The sequence below is a fragment of the Osmerus mordax genome, chromosome 19 (genome assembly GCF_038355195.1).
Source record: "Osmerus mordax isolate fOsmMor3 chromosome 19, fOsmMor3.pri, whole genome shotgun sequence".
Classification (NCBI taxonomy): Eukaryota; Metazoa; Chordata; class Actinopteri; order Osmeriformes; family Osmeridae; genus Osmerus; species Osmerus mordax.
The window spans coordinates 6,448,792-6,467,911 of record NC_090068.1 but is presented as its reverse complement, the minus strand read 5'-3'; the positions used below and the strand labels follow the sequence as shown (position 1 = coordinate 6,467,911).

General features: G+C 45.0%; 4 protein-coding genes across 7 annotated transcripts; 1 reads left to right on the top strand and 3 right to left on the bottom strand.

Moving 5' to 3' along the window:
• Positions 1-261: 261 nt before the first annotated feature.
• On the bottom strand, positions 262-6,565 carry ggnbp2 (gametogenetin binding protein 2). 2 transcript variants are annotated; one of them, XM_067257224.1, is made up of 14 exons: positions 6,452-6,565; positions 5,546-5,684; positions 5,054-5,134; positions 4,676-4,929; positions 4,374-4,472; positions 3,705-3,818; positions 3,308-3,517; positions 3,011-3,185; positions 2,661-2,849; positions 2,157-2,364; positions 1,922-2,047; positions 1,654-1,802; positions 1,306-1,536; positions 262-1,005 (listed from the first exon to the last, which is right to left on the bottom strand). In XM_067257224.1, exons 2-14 carry the CDS (start codon positions 5,636-5,638, stop codon positions 796-798), a joined length of 2,139 nt encoding a protein of 712 aa, XP_067113325.1. In that variant the 5' UTR covers positions 5,639-5,684; positions 6,452-6,565; the 3' UTR covers positions 262-795. The 2 variants fall into 2 exon arrangements, with proteins under 2 accessions (XP_067113325.1, XP_067113326.1); XM_067257225.1 differs by having other exon boundaries at positions 2,205-2,364.
• Positions 6,566-6,733: 168 nt separating this feature from the next.
• pigw (phosphatidylinositol glycan anchor biosynthesis, class W) lies at positions 6,734-8,794 on the bottom strand. The gene is made up of 2 exons (XM_067257432.1): positions 8,665-8,794; positions 6,734-8,430 (listed from the first exon to the last, which is right to left on the bottom strand). The coding sequence occupies exon 2, from the start codon at positions 8,425-8,427 to the stop codon at positions 6,955-6,957; it is 1,473 nt and encodes a 490-aa protein (XP_067113533.1). The 5' UTR covers positions 8,428-8,430; positions 8,665-8,794; the 3' UTR covers positions 6,734-6,954.
• Positions 8,795-8,963: 169 nt separating this feature from the next.
• Positions 8,964-17,495, top strand: LOC136962745 (unconventional myosin-XIX). Of its 2 annotated transcripts, XM_067256607.1 has the most exons (24): positions 8,964-9,199; positions 9,870-10,017; positions 10,116-10,264; positions 10,358-10,471; positions 10,592-10,724; positions 10,827-10,896; positions 11,046-11,148; positions 11,248-11,344; positions 11,439-11,515; positions 11,602-11,692; positions 11,788-11,956; positions 12,224-12,297; positions 12,392-12,513; positions 12,688-12,801; positions 13,127-13,303; positions 13,556-13,696; positions 13,791-13,898; positions 14,193-14,263; positions 14,358-14,416; positions 15,075-15,238; positions 15,549-15,678; positions 16,093-16,178; positions 16,275-16,601; positions 16,726-17,495. In XM_067256607.1, exons 1-24 carry the CDS (start codon positions 9,152-9,154, stop codon positions 16,837-16,839), a joined length of 2,886 nt encoding a protein of 961 aa, XP_067112708.1. In that variant the 5' UTR covers positions 8,964-9,151; the 3' UTR covers positions 16,840-17,495. The 2 variants fall into 2 exon arrangements, with proteins under 2 accessions (XP_067112708.1, XP_067112709.1); XM_067256608.1 differs by lacking the exon at positions 8,964-9,199 and having other exon boundaries at positions 9,868-9,992.
• A 148-nt stretch (positions 17,496-17,643) lies between these two features.
• Positions 17,644-19,112, bottom strand: znhit3 (zinc finger, HIT-type containing 3). 2 transcript variants are annotated; one of them, XM_067256610.1, is made up of 5 exons: positions 18,917-19,112; positions 18,786-18,817; positions 18,249-18,317; positions 18,074-18,154; positions 17,644-17,923 (listed from the first exon to the last, which is right to left on the bottom strand). In XM_067256610.1, the coding sequence occupies exons 1-5, from the start codon at positions 18,982-18,984 to the stop codon at positions 17,742-17,744; spliced, it is 432 nt and encodes a 143-aa protein (XP_067112711.1). In that variant the 5' UTR covers positions 18,985-19,112; the 3' UTR covers positions 17,644-17,741. The 2 variants fall into 2 exon arrangements, with proteins under 2 accessions (XP_067112711.1, XP_067112710.1); XM_067256609.1 differs by having other exon boundaries at positions 18,074-18,157; positions 18,917-19,110.
• Positions 19,113-19,120: the final 8 nt, after the last annotated feature.

Genomic DNA, 19,120 nt, shown 5'->3' with positions numbered 1-19,120 from the left:
TTATTAATGTATAATTAAGGTTTGAGATGTAGAAAATATTTAACAGAATTATGGCAATATTGAAACTAAATGCTATTCAGAAATATAATTCTCCGGTAGTCTCTGGAACAACTCCTGTAATGACCAAGAACGGGCTAAACTTGTCTAACATTGCCATCTACTGGCGCCTTGTTGACACTGGCATTGTGGATGACATGTCAATTTGCACATGGAAGACTAAACCGACCTAAAATAAAAAAAATCTAAACAATGGTGTAATGCATATTAATAAATATTCTTTATTTAGTAAATTTTGCACATAACGCTCTTAACTTCTCATCCATCTCGTTATAAATGGATGTTTATTTTCTGTAAAATCTTTATATTCAGATAATTTCATTTCTGTACACATTGGAATTGGTACAACTTTTGCCACTAAAATGATGCGTCACAGGATGTGGAACAAAATAGAAAATGCAAAAAAACATAAGACTACCAACATCTAACCCTAATGTCACAGCTTTGCAAGCTTGATTATCAAAATCCACTGTGCTCTCACCAGCAGCCCTACATACCAGTTCAGAAATAACAGCTGGGCTTGGTCAGGGAGGGGGCAGAGGGAGGGGGTGAGAAGGGGAAATAGGTGACAGACAGGAAGACATAGAAAAGAAAATAATTCCCATTTACTTTAAACAAAGGGGTGTGAAAATGTTTGGAACAAGACAACACATCATACTTCTGAAGTTTCTCTCTTCAGAGGCAGCGCAGCAGTGGTAATAACGAGTGTTTTCCAGTACAAAGATTTCATGTGTGCAACTAATTGACGCCAGTGGTGGTGGCAAACCACTTTGCGCCACAAACTGGTTTAATCTGCTCAGTGGAGAGGCAGTAATTGGTGAATTTCTCTTTCAGGTGCTGTCGGTACTGATCCCGGTTGTTGTAGAAAGACTTGTTGTTCTTCACAAACGCCTGGATTTCATCCTGTGTGAGGCAGTTCTCCTCATCTGAAGTCACTTCTGAGTCATCCTGTTTCACAACCAAGGCAAGGTTTACTTACATCGATTTCTATATTGATAGGTCTTCTTGGCTATAAACTATCTTGGCAAACCTAAAACACACAATTACTTCCAGGGAAAGCACGTATATAGTTGCTGTAAACCAAATGCCGTAAATTTGGTTCCCATATTGCAGTTCACAGATTAAGAATTTAACTGTTAACATTGTTAATAATCATTATGATTAATAATCATAATCATGTATTACAAAAGCATGTACATTTAAATTCTAATATTATATTGCAGCGTTGATATTCAAGAGTTTACTTACCAGGAGTTCCATTAGACTGGCACTGGCGTCCCACTGACCAAACATGGCCTCTGGGAGCCCCAGATATTGGCTCATGCTCTTTCGATGCTCCGCCCACGGCAACTGAAGTGCAATGCTAGCAAACGTCTCACAGCATAAAGTGCTGCATGTTTGTTTGGTTCTGCACGTGTGCGGAGAAGCATCACCGAGCCCTTTCCTGTTCCCCTCTGCCACACCACCATCAGGCAGACCCTGACAAACAGGCCAAATACATATGTGAAAAAGAAATGTCAAGTCGGGGAAAAATACATATAAAAAAAAAAATCCTCATGACATTTCAGCCATTCCGAACCATCCCACGTTCCTCACCTGATCACTGCACATGCCCTTGTTCTTTCTTTTCTTCTTCTTGTTCTTGCCCTTAGTGTTTCCCTCAGAGATGGCCCAGCACTCCACACAGCTGTCCACTCCGTCCTCCTCCTTGTCCTCGGCACAGCGGTGGCCACAGGAGTAGTCACCTACAGAGGAGACGCCCCCCCGTGAGAATGGGGACTGACGAGGTCAGGTTACGTCACGGACGACACTTGTGAAGTATGGGGGGGGGGGGGGGGGGGGGGGGGAGAGCTCCTAAACTGACCCGCTTCGTCATGGTTGCAGATCCCCTCTGTGCAGGCCACGTCAGAGCCCTCCCGCGAGCCGGTTTCGCTGCCCTCCATGCTGGAGGAGTAGCCACAGTCGCTCACGTTGCTATGAGGGGACAACCCTAGGAGAGGGGTGGGGAGGGGGGGAAGCAGCTGTAATCAGCTCAGTGGGCCCAAGCTACAAGGTGCTACCGACCTCAAAACGCAAGGCACCGGTGGGGTGGATCTTACCGTGTGCGTGGGGATTGGTCTTGGGTGGTGGCTGATGGGCAGCATTACCTTTCTTGGCTTTGGGCGAGCCCGGAACGGCGCCGTCCGGGCAGCTGCAGGAAGTGCTGTCGTTGGTGACGATGACCTCCACGCGGCCCGCCGCCGCCGCCTTCTGCTCCTCCGGGCTGCCGCAGGCCTTGCAGCCTCCCTCAGCAGACCCCAAAAGACCCTGCAGGCCCACAGAGAAAAGGGGCCGTGTTGGGTACTCATGCTGTGGAGGAAAGAAGTCAAGCGCTACGACCATTCAACGGTGGTCGATGCTTGGAGGGGCTGCTTGGTCACCATGTTGAGAGCCACAACGGCAACATAAGGATGCCTTATGTGATCTGATCATTGGCATTATGAAAGGCTGCGGGGATATTTTGCTCATGATCTCCCAAACATTTCCACAGCCACACAGGACAACCAGCAAAACAGGGGAGGGGGGGGGAAGAGAGCGCGGGAGGGAGGGAGGTGGAGGATTACCTCATCCAGATCCTTGTCCGGGCCCTCGGCCTCCTGCTCCAACACGTCGAAGCCACACTTATTCTTGCGCCTGTTCTTGCGCTTCTGTCTCTTCTTCTCCTGTTTCAGCTCCTTGGCCCGCTCCTCCTCAGACAGCTCCTCGCACAGCTGCTCCAGGCGGCTGATCCCCTGCACCTTCTCCACCGCCATCTGGAAAAGGGCACAAGAGCAGCGGATAAACCGTACAGCACACATCTGGTCGCCACGGACAAGGCCAAACCCGATGAAAAACGGCTGCAGTCCACCGAGCGCCTCGACAAACGCGTTTCCCCGGCGATGGACGCGCAATGCAAAGCGGCGATCGCACCCACCTCAAAGCTCTTGCGCAGGGCATCGATGCCCAGGTAGAACAGCATCTGCCAAGTCTGCTCCTCTGCCCGGAGCTTCTGCCAGATCCTGTGCAGACGCTCGTAGAGGTGGATCCCCAGGCAGGTCAGAACCTCCTCCTGCGCGATATCAATCGTCTTGGCGTGACGTTCCCTACGCCTGAACGGAGACCATAACGTCAGATGCTCTGTTAGATCGAACAACACGCCCGCCCGGCAAGAAACAACAGGTCAACAATGTCAGCAAAAACGAGGGATGCGGGGGGGGGGGGGTTTACGTACTCGTAACCCCCTGCGAACTCGGGCTCGGCCCGGCCCAGGAGGTGGGCGATGAAGTCGGTCTCGCAGCACACGTGGACGTGGCGCTCGTGTGGGCAGCAGCGGAGTCCCTCGTACAGAGCGGCGCAGTAGCCCTTCTCTTTACTGCAGTCCAGCTCCCCCACCAAAATGTTGTATGCCCTCAGTACCTTGTTCTTGCAGTCGGTGCAAAACCTGCCACGCACAAAAAAAACCCCGAAAAATTCAAGCAAGAAAACAGGGAGAGGACAGAGCAAACTATAAAATACGGATGTGGGAAACGAAGATTAACAAATGTGGAAACCCATCCCCTGAAGGGAAATTAGAGCAGGGTGGAGGGTTACCTGCAGGGTGGAGGGTTACCTGCAGGGTGGAGGGTTACCTGTGTTTTCGTAGGTATGTCTCCAAGGTCTCCAGGAGACAGGCGCTGTCAATGAGGACAACCTCATCCCTGCACTCCTGAGACATGAGCTCCCACACATCCATCCAGCTTCCCCTGTGATCACACCCGGGCTCGCCATTAGGACGGCTCCATCCGAAAACATGGCATCTCAACATACAGTACACTGCACACTTAGCTAGGAAGAAGTTCATCTTAACAAGACGCTAAGAGGGTAAGAGGGGGGGGGGGGGAAACTAAAAAACAAACATAAAAAATCTTCATAGCAACAACCTTAAATATTCCATGACTGGTGTTAAGGCTATCTGAGAAAGTCCTTCTGGGTGAACACACTGTGCTGCCTACCTGCTGGGGAACTGAAATGGTCCAAAGTGAAACTCGATGCTACATCTGTTGTCTGTCCTGGCTCCGCCACTGTCTTTCTCTAAACCTACTGCTTTCACAGAGCATCCTTCTCTACAGATTCATAAAGATATCCCAAACACACTGCATCACAGCACAGTTTTAGCAAAAAGCATCTTAGCAAGATGGAGACAAACTAGCTTTCCTTTCAGGTAACGGGAACAGAATCAACTGGCTTTACACTTTTCTACACGAGCGAAATCTTGTTCATGTGGATTGATTATGGAAAATCGAATAAAAAGAACTCACCCTAAAGGCTTGGGTTTGTGTGTGTCTAAGGAGTGCAACTGGCAACGTTTGTTCTTTTTGCTTTTTGGAATGGCATCGATCATGCCATTCAACTTTGACCTGTGGAACATACAACAATACCGGATCCGGCGTTAGCATGCGATTCCAAATATTTCCCTGACTGACAAAGACATGGAGGTCTTCTCCAATAAAATAGGCTGTTTTTTGTTTTTTTCAATCTTAAACAACAATTCTTTCAAATGTATCATCTTCAGAAAGCTGGTTGTATCGAGCCTGTGCCCTAAGAGCCTAAGTGGTCTTACCCGTGGACATAAAAGAGGGTGAAGAGCTTCCTGGCATCGGACACACACCCCTTGGTGGCAGAGAGCACTCCTGTAGGTTTCACGGTGAGGGGCTCCAGCGCCGGATTCCCGGATTCCACCAACTGTGAGAAGAGGCGCTCCACGCTCCTTCTGCAGCCCACACACGGCACCAGCTGGGTCAGCGCACTGAACACTTCCCTAGACGTCACCATCATGGCGACGTTCAGCTCCTGTTGCTTCAACATGCTGTGATACTGTGGCGAAAAGCACTCGGTTACAACACGGTCGGAGCGTCGACGGTGGGAGTCTACGGCGAAGGCAAATCCCTGTTCTTAAGGATGGGCATCCCTTCAGGTGCCATGCAGCGCACTCACTCACCTGGACAAACTGCTTCATCTGAGAGCTGTTGATCTGGTGACTGTCCAGGTTCATGACACTGTCAGAAAATTCCATCACCATCTTCAAATGGAGAAGAGACGAACACAATTAATTATGGGAATTGATAGCAGTCCCTGGTGATTTACAGTTAGAGTATCGATTAAGGGCTCAGTAACATATCTCCACCATTTTTAACAATGCAGTTACCTTGATGAAATGGACAGTTAAGTCAAACTAAAGGCAACTAGTGATACATCTCTTGCAAGACAACATCACAGGCATGTAATCCAGTTGGAGAAAACGTTAGAAAGCTAAAGCTAGTCAACGTTACTTGACAGACAGGCCTTGCTATCTAGCTAACACTAGCCACCTAACGAGCATTTTGACACGGTTTCCTTTAAGGTACTTTTAAAACGGATCATTTATTACGAAACCTTGCAACCAACATACATAGTTCATGGGACAGAAACACCTCAACTAATACTTTCTTACCGTGAGAGTGTCATCGATGTAAAGAGGAATCTGTCTTGCAAGGAATGGAAAATCTTCATCTCCGTCCCTACAAACCGCAACCAGACGCGCCATGTCTTTCCAGCTCCTGTTGTAGTGTGGTAGCTAGTAGTAGCGCTGCCTGTAAGAAGGGACAGACTGAGCAAATCCGGCATTCGTAGTTTCACCAATGGCTAAAATAACGCTTACAGTACATCGCGGGTCATTTCAAGTTCTTTACAGTCACACAGCCAAGGAACATAATTAGGAAAATTTCGATGAACCAATGTCTAGTAACAAGTGTTGCATTTCTTGACGTGGACCGTCATTTACTTGCATTACTGCTAAATAACTGCTTTGACAATTAGTTCCTTAGTAGCAGTTGGTACCTATGACCTATTTCTTATGGCTAACGCTAGCTAGCAAGCTTAAGTTGCTAGCTAACTCCCTGTGCTAGCAATTACACGTCCCGGATTATGCTAGCTAACTCGTTAGCTAGTCTGGCGCGATAGCTAACGACTCTTACCCTCTTGCTAAGACGTTTGGCAAACTCGCTAGAATATTGCAAAACTACTAAAACACTCCTGCCATAACTAAGCTAGTTAAAACCATAGTGTACCAGTACAGCTAAAATGTCTAGCAGCAGTAGCAAAATGCTTCATGAATCCGTAAGCGAGATAAATTAGCATAAATGACACTTGCATGACAACTAGCTAGTAGTAGCGAAGTGACAGCAGGTTGAGGAAATTCGATAAATAATTGTGGCTACAAAATGACTTCGACTTTCAGGATAGCTAATCTAACGTATGTTATCACTTATATTGTTTACGTCGAAAACGACACAATTTGGCAAAGTCATGCAAAAAGACTGACACTATTTGATGGAATGAACCATTATACTATGCTTACCTGTTTTTGAAAGTTGCCTTTTTATACAAAAACAAACAAGTGCGACAGAGGTGTAGCTAAGTGGTGGCAGAATCTTCATTAGCTAGTAGCTACTAACCAACCTTTGCCCTCAAGACGTAGCTGGCTCAACTGTTCAGCTCGGGTCTACATTAGACCAGTAGGGGACGCTATTTCCAAAGATCTCGTCTCTTACTTAAAACCCAGAGCCATTCTGATAATATTCAGTGATTTATTTTGTTTGTTTGAACGGTTAACGCAAATGAAACTCCTGGGACAAAATGGTACAAATGAAAAGTATTTTTTATTCAGGAATTATGTATAGGCCTACTGTAATTTTTGAGACACAGCATCAACCAGTAGCTTTGCTGAGGACATTTGCAAATAAAAAATGTAACAGTGGAAACATATCAATGCTTAAATTGATGTCAATGATCAAACTATCTTAACATTCGGTGTTATCAGGGACTATATTGAAACTGAAGATATTCCATTTAATACAGGGGTTACCAAAATTTCACAGTGACTTTACAGAGATGTAAAATGAATATCACAAAGCTGTTTGTGAACATGTATAAAAGCAAAACACACACAGAAAAGGTATCACTGCCACTAAAAGTGTCCATTATCATGTTGGTCAATCCTGTCATTACATTTGCTAGCATAAAAAATAACAACTGATTACGACTGACAGCTTGAATGAGACAAAGTCCTTCCATTGTTTTGGTTTTGTCCTCAGCGGTGTCTTTTTGATATGGATTCCATGAGGATGGAACCAGGGAACAGTGTGATACTATTTTCAAAAACACCAACATCATATCAGCAGTAGCTAGACAGGACATGAAAAATAAAGACTGGGCAATGGTCCATAAGCAGAAGGACATATTGGCCATTCTCCGAGACACTGGATCTATATATGTCTGACATATGTACAAAGCAGTATACAGTACACAACTTCCCACCAAGAAATGACCGATCAATCTGAGCCAGTCTTTCACTTGTGTTCGAGGACGCATCACGTACAGTGCAATATGCACACCAGCCATGTAAATAGCTATGTATCCCATAACTGAAAATATGCCTTCCTTGTTGGCTTGTAGAAAGCCTGTGCGATCACTGTTATGAATGATAAAAGACTTGAGTCCGGTTTCAAGGGTAAACTGGTAAAGGCCACCAATAAGCAGGGCCAGGAGCCCTGACCAACTGAGAGGGAACACAGCCAAGAGCACAGTGGCCACCACTCTGACTATAGCTAGGGTGAAGAAAAAGTTCCAGTGTACACCATATTCTGACACATGCTCATGGTAACCAGTCATTTTGACACTCGCTAACCTGACCATGCCAAGGATAACCAGAGGCCAGACTGACAAAATCTGTTTAAGAACGTGACCTAATTTGGATCCTTTAGCTTCCTTTCCCCGTGCTTCTGGACAGACCAGTGCATTTGCAAGGACATATGCTCCAACACCAAAGTCCATGACCCCTGTCCCATAGGTCTCTGTTTTGGCATAACGCCTGGGGAACACACTAAAGTCTACTGCCAAAATACTTATGGCCGTCTTTACATTGACAAGCACTCTAAAGATGGTCACAAAGGGGACTTGGTTACACTGAACATGGCTCTGCAGGAATCTCTTGATGGCATCTGGGAAGTGTTCAACACGAGGAGGGGTTCTGTGGCGGTAAATATGGAAAAGTACACCAATCACAACAACTGCTAAGGCCATGATAACTAGATGAAGAACGTCACTTAGAATAGTGCATGACAGGACGAGGGGAAGTATAATCGTGAAGAAGTCCAGAATGAGGTGGCCAATCCAGGGAAGTGGTAGTGCGCCCATGCTCTGATGATACTGGATCAAAATGAGTCCTCTACTGATTATGCACAATGGGGCAAGAAAGGAACCCATCACCACCTCTCCGAGGCTGGTCCCACTGAGATTGCTCACAAATGCCTCCTTCAATTCCCGCTGAGACATTGCCTGCAAAATGAAAGAAATAATACGACTGAATGATAATCTTTGATTACACAGTTTAATCATGTGCATAGTTGGAGACAACTGAATATATAATGTATGACAAATTCAACAAACGATTAATTTAAACACATTGTTTGTGTTACTTTGTAGCTCTGATTCAAACTCACTATCCATACACAAAGAATGCGCTTGGCTACTTGCTAATATTAGCAAATAGTATAGTATGTTTTTACCTACCGCTGTTTTTGTATTTCACAAAAATGTAACGTAAAAGTAAATAGGTCACTTCATTTGGAAACCAAGCGTTATAATGTTTCACTGTATAAAATATGTTATTTCATACTAGTCTACATTCTATCATATTTTTAATGTACTTCCGTGTTCTATAAAAGGGCGTTCTTGTGTTGTGCGTCATGAAAAGGGCGTGGACTAGCATTATCCAATAAGGTTTTGATCACGGTTCAGCAGCTTGTGTAGTTTCAAGTTGATCCAGGCGGGGAGGCTGCTTTTTGTCCTTCAATTCACTGTGGAAATTTATGACAGAGCAAAAGAAGACTTGGAATTCTCTTTCAAATGGCGGCTGGACACGGAGACCCGGGATCTGACAATATTTTTGGGAAACTGATGTATTGAGTTCTTTTGCTACTATACGGATGTCAATAATAAAATCATTATAATAACATTTTTTCCAGTTCGCTTTTAAGGACGGGACTTTACCAAATCCATGAATTTTGACAAGAGCCAGCGCACGGGATATGGACATGAGGGAAAGGTATATGTAGCTACTTTTATGTTGTTTGTACACTTCAGATTTATATCACGCTCATTTGTTTGTGATTTACAAGATAATGGATTGAGATGAGACCCAATACTTGTCATTGTCCTCGGTAGTCTTTTTCTTGTACCGTTGTGTTGAACTTTTTACTAGTGTTGTGTTTTCATGCCTCTGACATATACGATAATACATTAAGTAGATGTGTCATGTTGGATTAGGCTCTTGCATCCTTAGCATAAACAGACTTTGTAATTGTTGCAGGTTGCTGTCTTCGTAAAGTTTATTATTAAGCGCCCCAGATTAATGTCTGATAAAATGAGTATGACCGCATATTATTGGCATGTTTTTCACTTATGTAATACTACCCTAGATGAGTAGACAAATGAGATATATAGAAGACGTTAATGTCCGGAGAACATTGAAACCAGAGACCTCTCAGCAATCTGGATTTACACTTTGTAGTTTTGTATTTCAATCTCTTTTGATGGAATCATTTTATTTTGGGTTGGTATATGGAATGATCCACTTACGACAACATCCCTAATATATTACATTAAAGGCTTGTCCTTACTTATTGTGGCTATTTCCTTGTTGTCATACAAACACTGGCTGGACACAGTTTATCATTAACTCTTTCCTCTGTGTCCTGGGGGGTGTTTGTTGGCAGGTGAGAGGGGTCAGGAAGAAGAGCCGTTCCCATCGCCATTCTCTCAATGACTCTCTGGAAGGAGAGGTTAAGGCCTTTCTCATAGATGAGGGTCAGCTCCACACCTATGATGACCTTACCAAGGTCAACCCGGTAACCCCATCAACAGGTAGGCCTAAAAAAGTAATTGCAGGGTTATTGCTTATGGTTCTGGGTGGTTTAAAAATACCATGTTTGGAAAACAAATGATCTCTTCTTCTCTCCTAGTTCTGAAATGCTTGCAAGCAAGGTATAGTGCTAAGGTGTTCTACACCCATGCTGGGTGCACTCTGGTGGCTCTCAACCCCTTCCAGCCCATCCCAGACCTCTACTCTCTGGATGTGATGAAGGAGTACCACTGTGCTGCTCAGCCACAGGTGTGTGAGAACCACTGGCCTCTTCAGCAACAAAAAAAAACATTGCAGTATGAGTCATTGCATGTATTTTTATGTTTTTTTGTTGTTGAAAAGGAGTTCAAACCCCACATCTTCATTGTGGCAGAAGAGGCCTATCGAAATGTGCAGGGCCAAGTGGAACCCATGAACCAGTCCCTGGTGGTCAGTGGTGAGAGTGGAGCAGGAAAGGTAAATTGTCTGACCCCACCCCCCCCGCCCCCAAAAACCGATCAAATACAGCTGATGAACACTCAACTGCAGAGTTGGTGTATTTGAACCTTCTCTGTGCCCTTACCATTGCTTTTACAGACCTGGACCTCGCGATGCTTGATGAAGTACTACGCGACGGTGGCAGCCTCTTCCTCAGTGACGAAGAGCCACAGCACAGTGGGGAAGATTGAGAAGAGGGTGCTGGACTCCAATCCCATCATGGAAGCATTTGGTGAGAAGGCTGAGAACGGCTATGAAACCATTGAGCCGTCAAATGGTCGTTTCTGTGAGCAGTTGCTCATCCCACAAATGTCCTCCCTGACCCTTTACGTAGGAAATGCCTGCACACTACGAAACAACAACAGCAGCCGGTTTGGAAAGTACATCCAGCTCCAACTCAACAGGTAATCGTTCTGCCTGTCCCTGCCTGTCAATTGATATCTCTTTCAGTGCTTGGTATGTGTGCAGATACTAATGAAGATAATCATCAAGTTGACAGGTATTTGTCATCCTGTCTACACCCCTGGTCATTGTTCAAACATGCGTCATGTAGGTCCCAGCTGCTAGTGGGGGCGTCAGTGCAAACATACCTACTGGAGAAGACCAGGGTAGCTGGCCAACCAGCCAGTGAGAGGAACTTCCACATTTTTTACCAGGCAAGTAATTAAGACGCACCATTCAAACATGATTTTGAGTTGGACACGCCGTTCAATGAATGTGGCATGAAGGCGTATTAAAGATACAGTTTGTTTTAGATGATGAAAGGAGCTACCGATGAACAGAGGATGGAGTGGAGAATGCCATGTGACCAACGTTTTGCCTGGCTCCCAAATGCGGAAAATACACTTGAAGGTCAGTCTAGATCTTTCATGCTCTGCATCCATGTGGATTTGCTATTTGGATCAGTGGTACACATGTCGGTCTTCTTCTTTACGTTGTTTTGCAGAAGATTGTTTTCAAGAGACCGTCGAGGCGATGGTGCACCTTGGCATCGATGCTGAGAGGAGGGGACAAATATTCACGGTAAACCACCCACACGAAAAGATTTGAATTCCGTAGTCCCTAAAGACATGTTTCCAAATCCACCACTCCTCTCTTTTGTGTAACAGATATTAGCAGGTCTTCTTCATTTGGGCAATGTGAATTTCTGCTCCTCGTTGGACGAATCGCAGCCATGCGACCTGGAGGAGCAATCCAAAGGTATCGTTTCACGGTGGATCACTACATATCTAATGACACCATGTGACATGACGCTTGAAGACCTGGGATCGCCCTGACCCTTCCGCGTTTGACAGGTTTCCTCCAGAAGACGGCTGCCCTCCTGTGCGTCCCCGAGGAGGAGCTCCAGGCGTGCCTGAGGGTGAGGGCCCTGAGGGCGGGGAAGCAGAGTGCCCTCCTCAAGCCCTGCTCCCTGCCAGAGTGCAGCGTCAGGAGAGACTGCCTGGCCAAGGTCATCTATGCCCAGTGAGTCTGACAAACACAGACTATGAGCTTATGAGTAGAAATGGCTCCACTGCTCCATTAGTGTTGCTTTTGTTTGGGCCGAGGTCCAACGCTTCTGTGTGACAACATACTCGAAATATCACCCATATGTGTATGGTAATGACAAGAACATTTTAGTCACCATTTCAACAAAGATGGGGGACATCGTATTCAATTGGGGTTTGAATATGAAAGGGAATCTTAGCCGGCATATTTTGTGACTTTTTTGGGGTTTGCTGTTCTTTACAGGTTGTTTGAATGGTTGGTTACATTCATCAACAACAGCATCTGTGCAGACAAATCCACTTGGTGCAATTTCATAGGTACAGAACCCTTTTATTTGAACGCGCAGCACATTCTTTTTGTGTAATGACCTGAGTCTGGGATTGATCGCTGTCCTTTTTCTGTGGTCTCTAGGTCTGCTGGATGTCTACGGGTTTGAGTGCTTCCAACTCAACAACCTGGAGCAGCTTTGTATCAACTACGCCAATGAGAAATTGCAGCAGCACTTTGTCGCCCATTATCTCAAAGCTCAACAGGTAGTTTAAAAAACGAAACAAATGTGTACTTCTTGAGTCGAGTTTCACATGTTGTCTCAGCTTAATTTCTTGGAACATCTTGTTGAAACTATGAATAGACTTCAGGCTATGTAGCACCTCTGATCTCTGTAAATATAAGTATGTTTACTGATTGAAAGAATCCCTCCATTACAGGAAGAGTATATTGCTGAGGGGCTGGAGTGGTCCTTTGTCAAGTACCAGGATAACCAGGGCTGTCTGAATCTCATAGAGGGATACCCCACAGGCGTGTTCTCTCTCCTCAATGAGGTCTGTTCACCGTGATGTCATTCGTACAGTCTAATCTCTCTAGTTTCCTTATCAGCCATATCGCTATCTATAGTCAGATGGCTGAGCGGTGAGGGAGTCGGGCTAGTAATCGGAAGGTTGCCAGTTCGATTCCCGGCCATGCAAAAATGACGTTGTGTCCTTGGGCAAGGCACTTCACCCTACTTGCCTCGGGGGAATGTCCCTGTACTTACTGTAAGTCGCTCTGGATAACAGCGTCTGCTAAGAGACTAAATGTAAATGTAAATGTATATGCTTGGCCTATAGCATGTCCGTGATTGTCTTGTGATTGATTCGTTGACCCCAGGAATGTCGTCTCAATCGGGTATCGGATGCCAAGCAGTTCAGGGCGCGTCTGGAGAAGGAGCTCTCGGACAATACCAACGTGAGCTGGGACAAGTTCAGCAAGCAGCCCCATTTCACGGTGGCCCACTATGCCGGGAAGGTCAGCTACCAGATTGAGGGCATGATGGAGAAGAACAAGGTACGGTGCCAAGCTGATGACAAGTGGCAAACCGTCCACAGTTAAGAAGCAACAACTCCATTGAGCATGGCTAGACACGCTTCAGTACAGAAGCTGACTGGCTCCTTTTGCTTCCCTCTGGAAAATTAGTGTGAAACATTAAGTGTTTGTAGCCCTCATCCCTTTCTGTGAAGCGCATTGTGTTGCCTTCCTGTATGAAATGCGCTATATAAATAAAGTTTGATTTGGTTTGATCCCGCTTCCTGCCTGTAGGACCCAGTCCCCTCAGAGATCCTCCAGCTGCTTCAGCAGTCAGGGAACCCCCTGCTCCACCAGCTGTTCGCTGACAGAGACACGGAGAACGAGGCCACCAGAGGGCTTAGCAAAGTGATCACTGTGGTCTCCAAGTTTAAGGTGAGCGTTTTGGAAATATTTTTGCTGTTTTATTTAAGGATTCGTATAAGGGCTCCTTGTATCCCTCCTGATGGTTTTGGTGTTATGGCTGTAGAATTCTCTGGAAAGTCTGATGAAGATCCTACACACCACCACTCCTCACTATACCCGCTGCATCAAGCCTAACCCGGACTGCAGACCGTTGACTTTCAAAAAGGAGGAGGTAGGACAGAACCACTTCAGTACATTACCAAGCGTCAGTGAGTCATGCTGCACCTTTGTACTCAGAAGATGTCTTATCTGAATAACACAATGTCAAGACTTGCTACTGTGAGGCTGGGTCGATGTCAGTTAATTATATAATTTTGATAATGGCACGGGAGTATGTACATTTTGTCCACACTACACAAGAACATCTCACTGTACTTTCTATCATATTCCAAGTTTATTTGTTTTTATGGTTTGAAAGGAATTGTATGATATACTCTTCTAACAACCTTGATGTATTTATCATAAGGTTATTATGCAACTGGAGGCTTGTGGAATTGTGGAGACCATACACATTAGTGCGGCAGGCTTTCCAATCAGGTAGATAACGTTTCAGAAATATCTGTATAGAAGCTGTCAATCTTTCCTTTTGACTCTGCCTGAGATGTAATTTTGTGTTTCCCTCTTCATGCAGAATTCCCTACACAAGTTTCATGCAACGCTATGGACTGATTTCCAACTCAAGTCAGAATGGTAAGTCTGACCAAAGTAGAGACACAACTCATTATGGACGTGACATCATATGGAGGGGTTTGTTTTGATCAAAGACTCAAAGGTGTACTCTCTCTTCTGTGCTCTGCTGTCTTCCCTCTTCCTCTGCAAGCCCTTCTCTCCTTCGATTTGAGATTCTTCCCTCCCCTGCTGTGTTTGCTATGGAGACCAGAAAAACAGACTTTTCTAATGACATTTTTAAGCTCTTGTAGAAGCTCTCAGGTAAAGGCTTACTCTGTTGCATGGCGTGCTTCCATTTCCCTTTGTGAACTCTGCATGGGCCTCGTCCATCTGTCATCGTTTTTCGATGCACGCAATGCCTGCAGATAAAGTACGAGAAAGTTCTCTTGATATGAATTTGTAATATCAAGAGTGTGATAAGGACATGATCGTCATAATCATGTGGTTTTCCAGGTATTACCGAATCTGTAAACATAAACTTTGGCCTGCCAACCATGTCAAGGCACTCTTGCATCCATTCAACCTTGAATGAAATAATCAGCATGGTAGAAATGATGTCTTCGCAGCCTGAATCTTTGACCTCTGTTCAAGACGTGTTCGCTGCTCCATGTTTGTGTACAGTGCTTAAGGAGAAACTCCCAGCCTGTCTCCCTCTAACCCCCATCCCCCTCTGACTCAGGCTTGGGCGATTCCAACAAGGACAATCTTGGCTCAGCAGTGGCGGATGTTCTCGGAGTGGTGTTAGAAAGCCACACCATTGACCCGGCGCGGGATGTTGACAGTGAGCCACGCAGCACCCTGGTGCACTGTGGGAGGACCAAAGTGTTTCTGACGCAGGCCATGGTCAGTAATGTGTCCACAAACCAATCAACACAGCGTACAGAAACTACAGTATATGTACACTTGGGTGTAGCGTTATTATCGTCAAACGCATCCTCGTCATGTTAACCTCTTCGGTTCTAATGGAACAAGCCTGAGCCTTTAAATCGGTCAGTAGTGTCATTGCGCCTATAGTGGGGCTTTGTGTCGGTCGAACGGACATCCAGGTTCTCTCTCCCTAAACTGGCCCAGACGTAAGCAGCCAAAGCGAGGTGAGGCTGGGTTGAGCCCTAATCCCCCACCCAGTGCTGATCTGCTTTGATCTGCCCCACAGCTGGACCTCATGGAAGAGCACAGGGACCGGGTGTTGTCCCAGAAGGCCTTCTCTATCCAGTGCTGCTGGCGCCGGCACTGCCAGCGCAGACGGCATGCTCGGAGACGAGCTGCCGTCCTGATCCAAGCAGGTAAAGCTTATTCTAAATCACCTGTCGGCGTACAGGTGTACTCTCGGAGGTCAGGTCGATGGCTTAGAGGCCCTGCTGTTGCCTCTGTGTGACCCGGCTTGCCTGTCTGGCCAACACCCGTTGGCTGGTTTCATGAGAACATTTAGGACATGACTCAGGATCTCAGTACTTAGGTTCAATCGACCAATCGTGGCCGTAATGTCACCATCTGACGAGGCTAATGAAGGATGTTCTTTTTTTTCCGTTCTACAGGCGACCGTGATTAGATTAGTTGTTGCATATCAAAGCATTGGACCTGTTAGTCGCTGTACCTCGTGGACCCACAAACGTGGCCCTGCATCAGATGTTGATGTTGTTAAAAGAGCTTCTTAGAAATCTGTGATGACTCTGTGATCGTCTGGTTTGGTCTGGCAGTGGTGCGGTCCTGGCTGGTGAGGAAGACAGTCCAGAGATGGCAGAGGGCAGCCACGGTCATTCAGACCAACTGGAGGAAATGGAGGGTGAGATGCAGTATTCATACATTTGATTTGATATCAAGCAGCCATGTACTCCTGTGGCGAGTTGACTGACATGGCTGTTCTTTGTCTGGGTTGCAGGCACTGATGGACGCCCTGGCTGAGGCGGAGCTGGATGATGCCGAAGACCTCCAGGAAGAGGAGGACCTGCCGGCGTTGGACCCAATCCTCAGGGAGAGAGGCTCTGTGCAGCTCTCCAGCTTCCAGGAGCCGGTCATCGTGCGAGGCTGGCCCATGGGTCTGGCTCTGGCTTCCGCCCCGACCATCACCGTGTCCATGACAGCCACAGGCTTCCAGAAGATGATGTCTGTGATGGCACTACTCAACATGCCCCTTAACAGAGGGGAATACAGGGTGGAGACGAATCAATTCAAACAGGGGGTGGCCTCTATCAGAGCTCAGCCCAGGGTAAGATGACAGTTTCCTCACACATGGAGACCCTTGCCTTTCATAAAGTGAAAAGAATGTTCATACAAATGATGCATTGTAAGGTATTAAGTACAGTACATACAGTGTTACTTTTTCTTTCAAGGGGCCTGTTAAGCTCCACTTCCAGAGATCTCCACTACTCTACGCGGACATGCACCCAGCACAGCAGTTTGATGGAGTGACAGGTTTTAACCAAATCCTGCTAGAAAACAACTGACTCTCTTCTCATGTCCCTTTCCTTGTTGCCTCAATCCTAGCACCTTTTAATAATATAGAAAGATATAAGAATATAGGACATTTTACTTCAAACATGGTATCATTGTTGAACGTCTCAGGTGAAATGGCAAGTGCCTTTATCCAAACCTGAAGTTAAGTGTACTGTAGACGTATTGGGAAATTGCAATTAGTTGCTCATGGATGTATATTACTGTGTTAAAGGCGGCGTTTGTTGTGTATGTATTAATGTCAGGTGCCCAGTTATTGATAAAACCCGAGAAGATCATTTTTATGGGAATACATTTAAATTATTTTAGTTTAGAATGTGTTCTGGTTCATTTGTTTTTATGCTTTGGCACTTATGTTGCCTGACAAACGTTAAATGACTGGAGGAAGATGATGTGTGTATTAAATGCTATGTTTTATATTTAATAGTTCACTTGTCCAACATGCAGGAAAATGAACACTTAACTTGATAAGGAATATTTCAAAAAGGACGGGGAGAAAGCTTTCTTATAAATGCTGCTGAATATTATTATTATATAATAGCCTGTTAACTCACTGTTGTGCCACGCTGCCTGAAATGCAAATAGTGTAATCAATTCTAGATGTTTTGTAATCCAATTGTTTTTGTGTGAATATTATCATATCCAAGTTGTGCATATCTAGTATTTAAGCTGCGAGGGTATTGCTACAATCCATTTTTATTTTAAGAAACATAATTATCTGTAAATAGTTTGAGAACTACAGATTGGTGTACAGTCTTTGTAATGAGTTCATATTTACAATAAATATTAAACAAATCTGCACAAACTGAGGCTTTTTATTGGTCTTAAAAAAAAAGAAAGATTACTTGACTCAATATGGGTGGTAGATGGACAACATGCAAACTGTTGAAACAAACTATATCTCATTATACTCATTATTTTCAACAACTTTCAAGCACTGATCTGAAAACTCCACAAACAGAGGTTCCTGCATAGCAGCTTTCATGGCATCTCCTTTGCTGTCAGCGGCATCAATTTCCTGAATCAGCTGACGGAGGTGGGGGTTGCGAAGAAGATCCTTGAGCTCTTCTGATTTACCTGTAGAACCGGAACACCGATGGAGTACCAATTTGAGATCGTGATCACAAACGGCAAATACAAAGTGAAACATTTGAAGCCACATACCAAAACGTAACCTTTAGCACAAGTGTCAGGATTCAACTTGAAGGTATATAACCCATGTCCTACCTAATAATTTAAGCCTTTCGAGTGGTACTTTATCTGTTTTCTCATCGTCGGCGAGGAGATCTTCAACTGTCCATGGTTGCTCTGCTAAAAAACAAAGTCTTGGTCAAACCATCACAAGTGTTTTTTGTTGTTTCCAGGTGATGCTAAATACTCAAACTGAGATAGGATGCCCTACCGTTGTTAGAACTTCTCTGCAGATCTGGAGTTGGTTCCTGCACTGGAGGTTTCGAAGGCAGGCAGGTATCTGGGTGAACCGTGAACATGTTAATTTACTTGCAGTTCAAGTCTTTTATTGTCAGATGCACAGAACAACACAACTGGGCACTGAAATTCTCAGGACACGACAACACAAAGCAACCTGGCATAACATACAAGTACTCAGAACATAGATTACATATATGATAAGCTAACATATAATAAACCTAAATATACAAGATAATATACAATACAGTATACTAAACCTCTTATACACATAATAACCTATACTAACCTTAAACCTATACTAACCTAAAGACAAGTGGGGTACAATTAGTGCAATATTGCTGATAGTGCAACCAGTAGCTGAAAGTGACAATGTGTAAAGTGGCTAGTGTAGGCCTAGCCTACTTGTTAAAATGGCAAACCTGAAACTGTGATGTAGCCAAAGTTATGAGTGATACTGATACACATAGGAAATTCAGTGTATTGACAAAAAGCACGCAGTGCTTCTTACCTTTGTGTTTTTTGTAACAAACGAGCGAACAGCTGCAAAACAGAAAGACGTGAATTAGGGGTGTTAAAAGGTTTAACATTGGTTGCCAAATAAAACTTGTGATATTGATGTGATGATGTGCCAATACTCACTATCGGATTTTACAAGCTGGACATCGATATTTAGGCGTCTTGTCACTGCACACGTTGCAGATTTGCATCTTGTGTGTCTGTTGCTGAAACGGTCAGTGATAATAACCAAATACACTTTCAAAGAACAAATACGTTTGTACTGGGTTGTTAAACTCACACACCACGATCACAACGTGTTTCACCAGATACAGCTGGTCCTCCTGT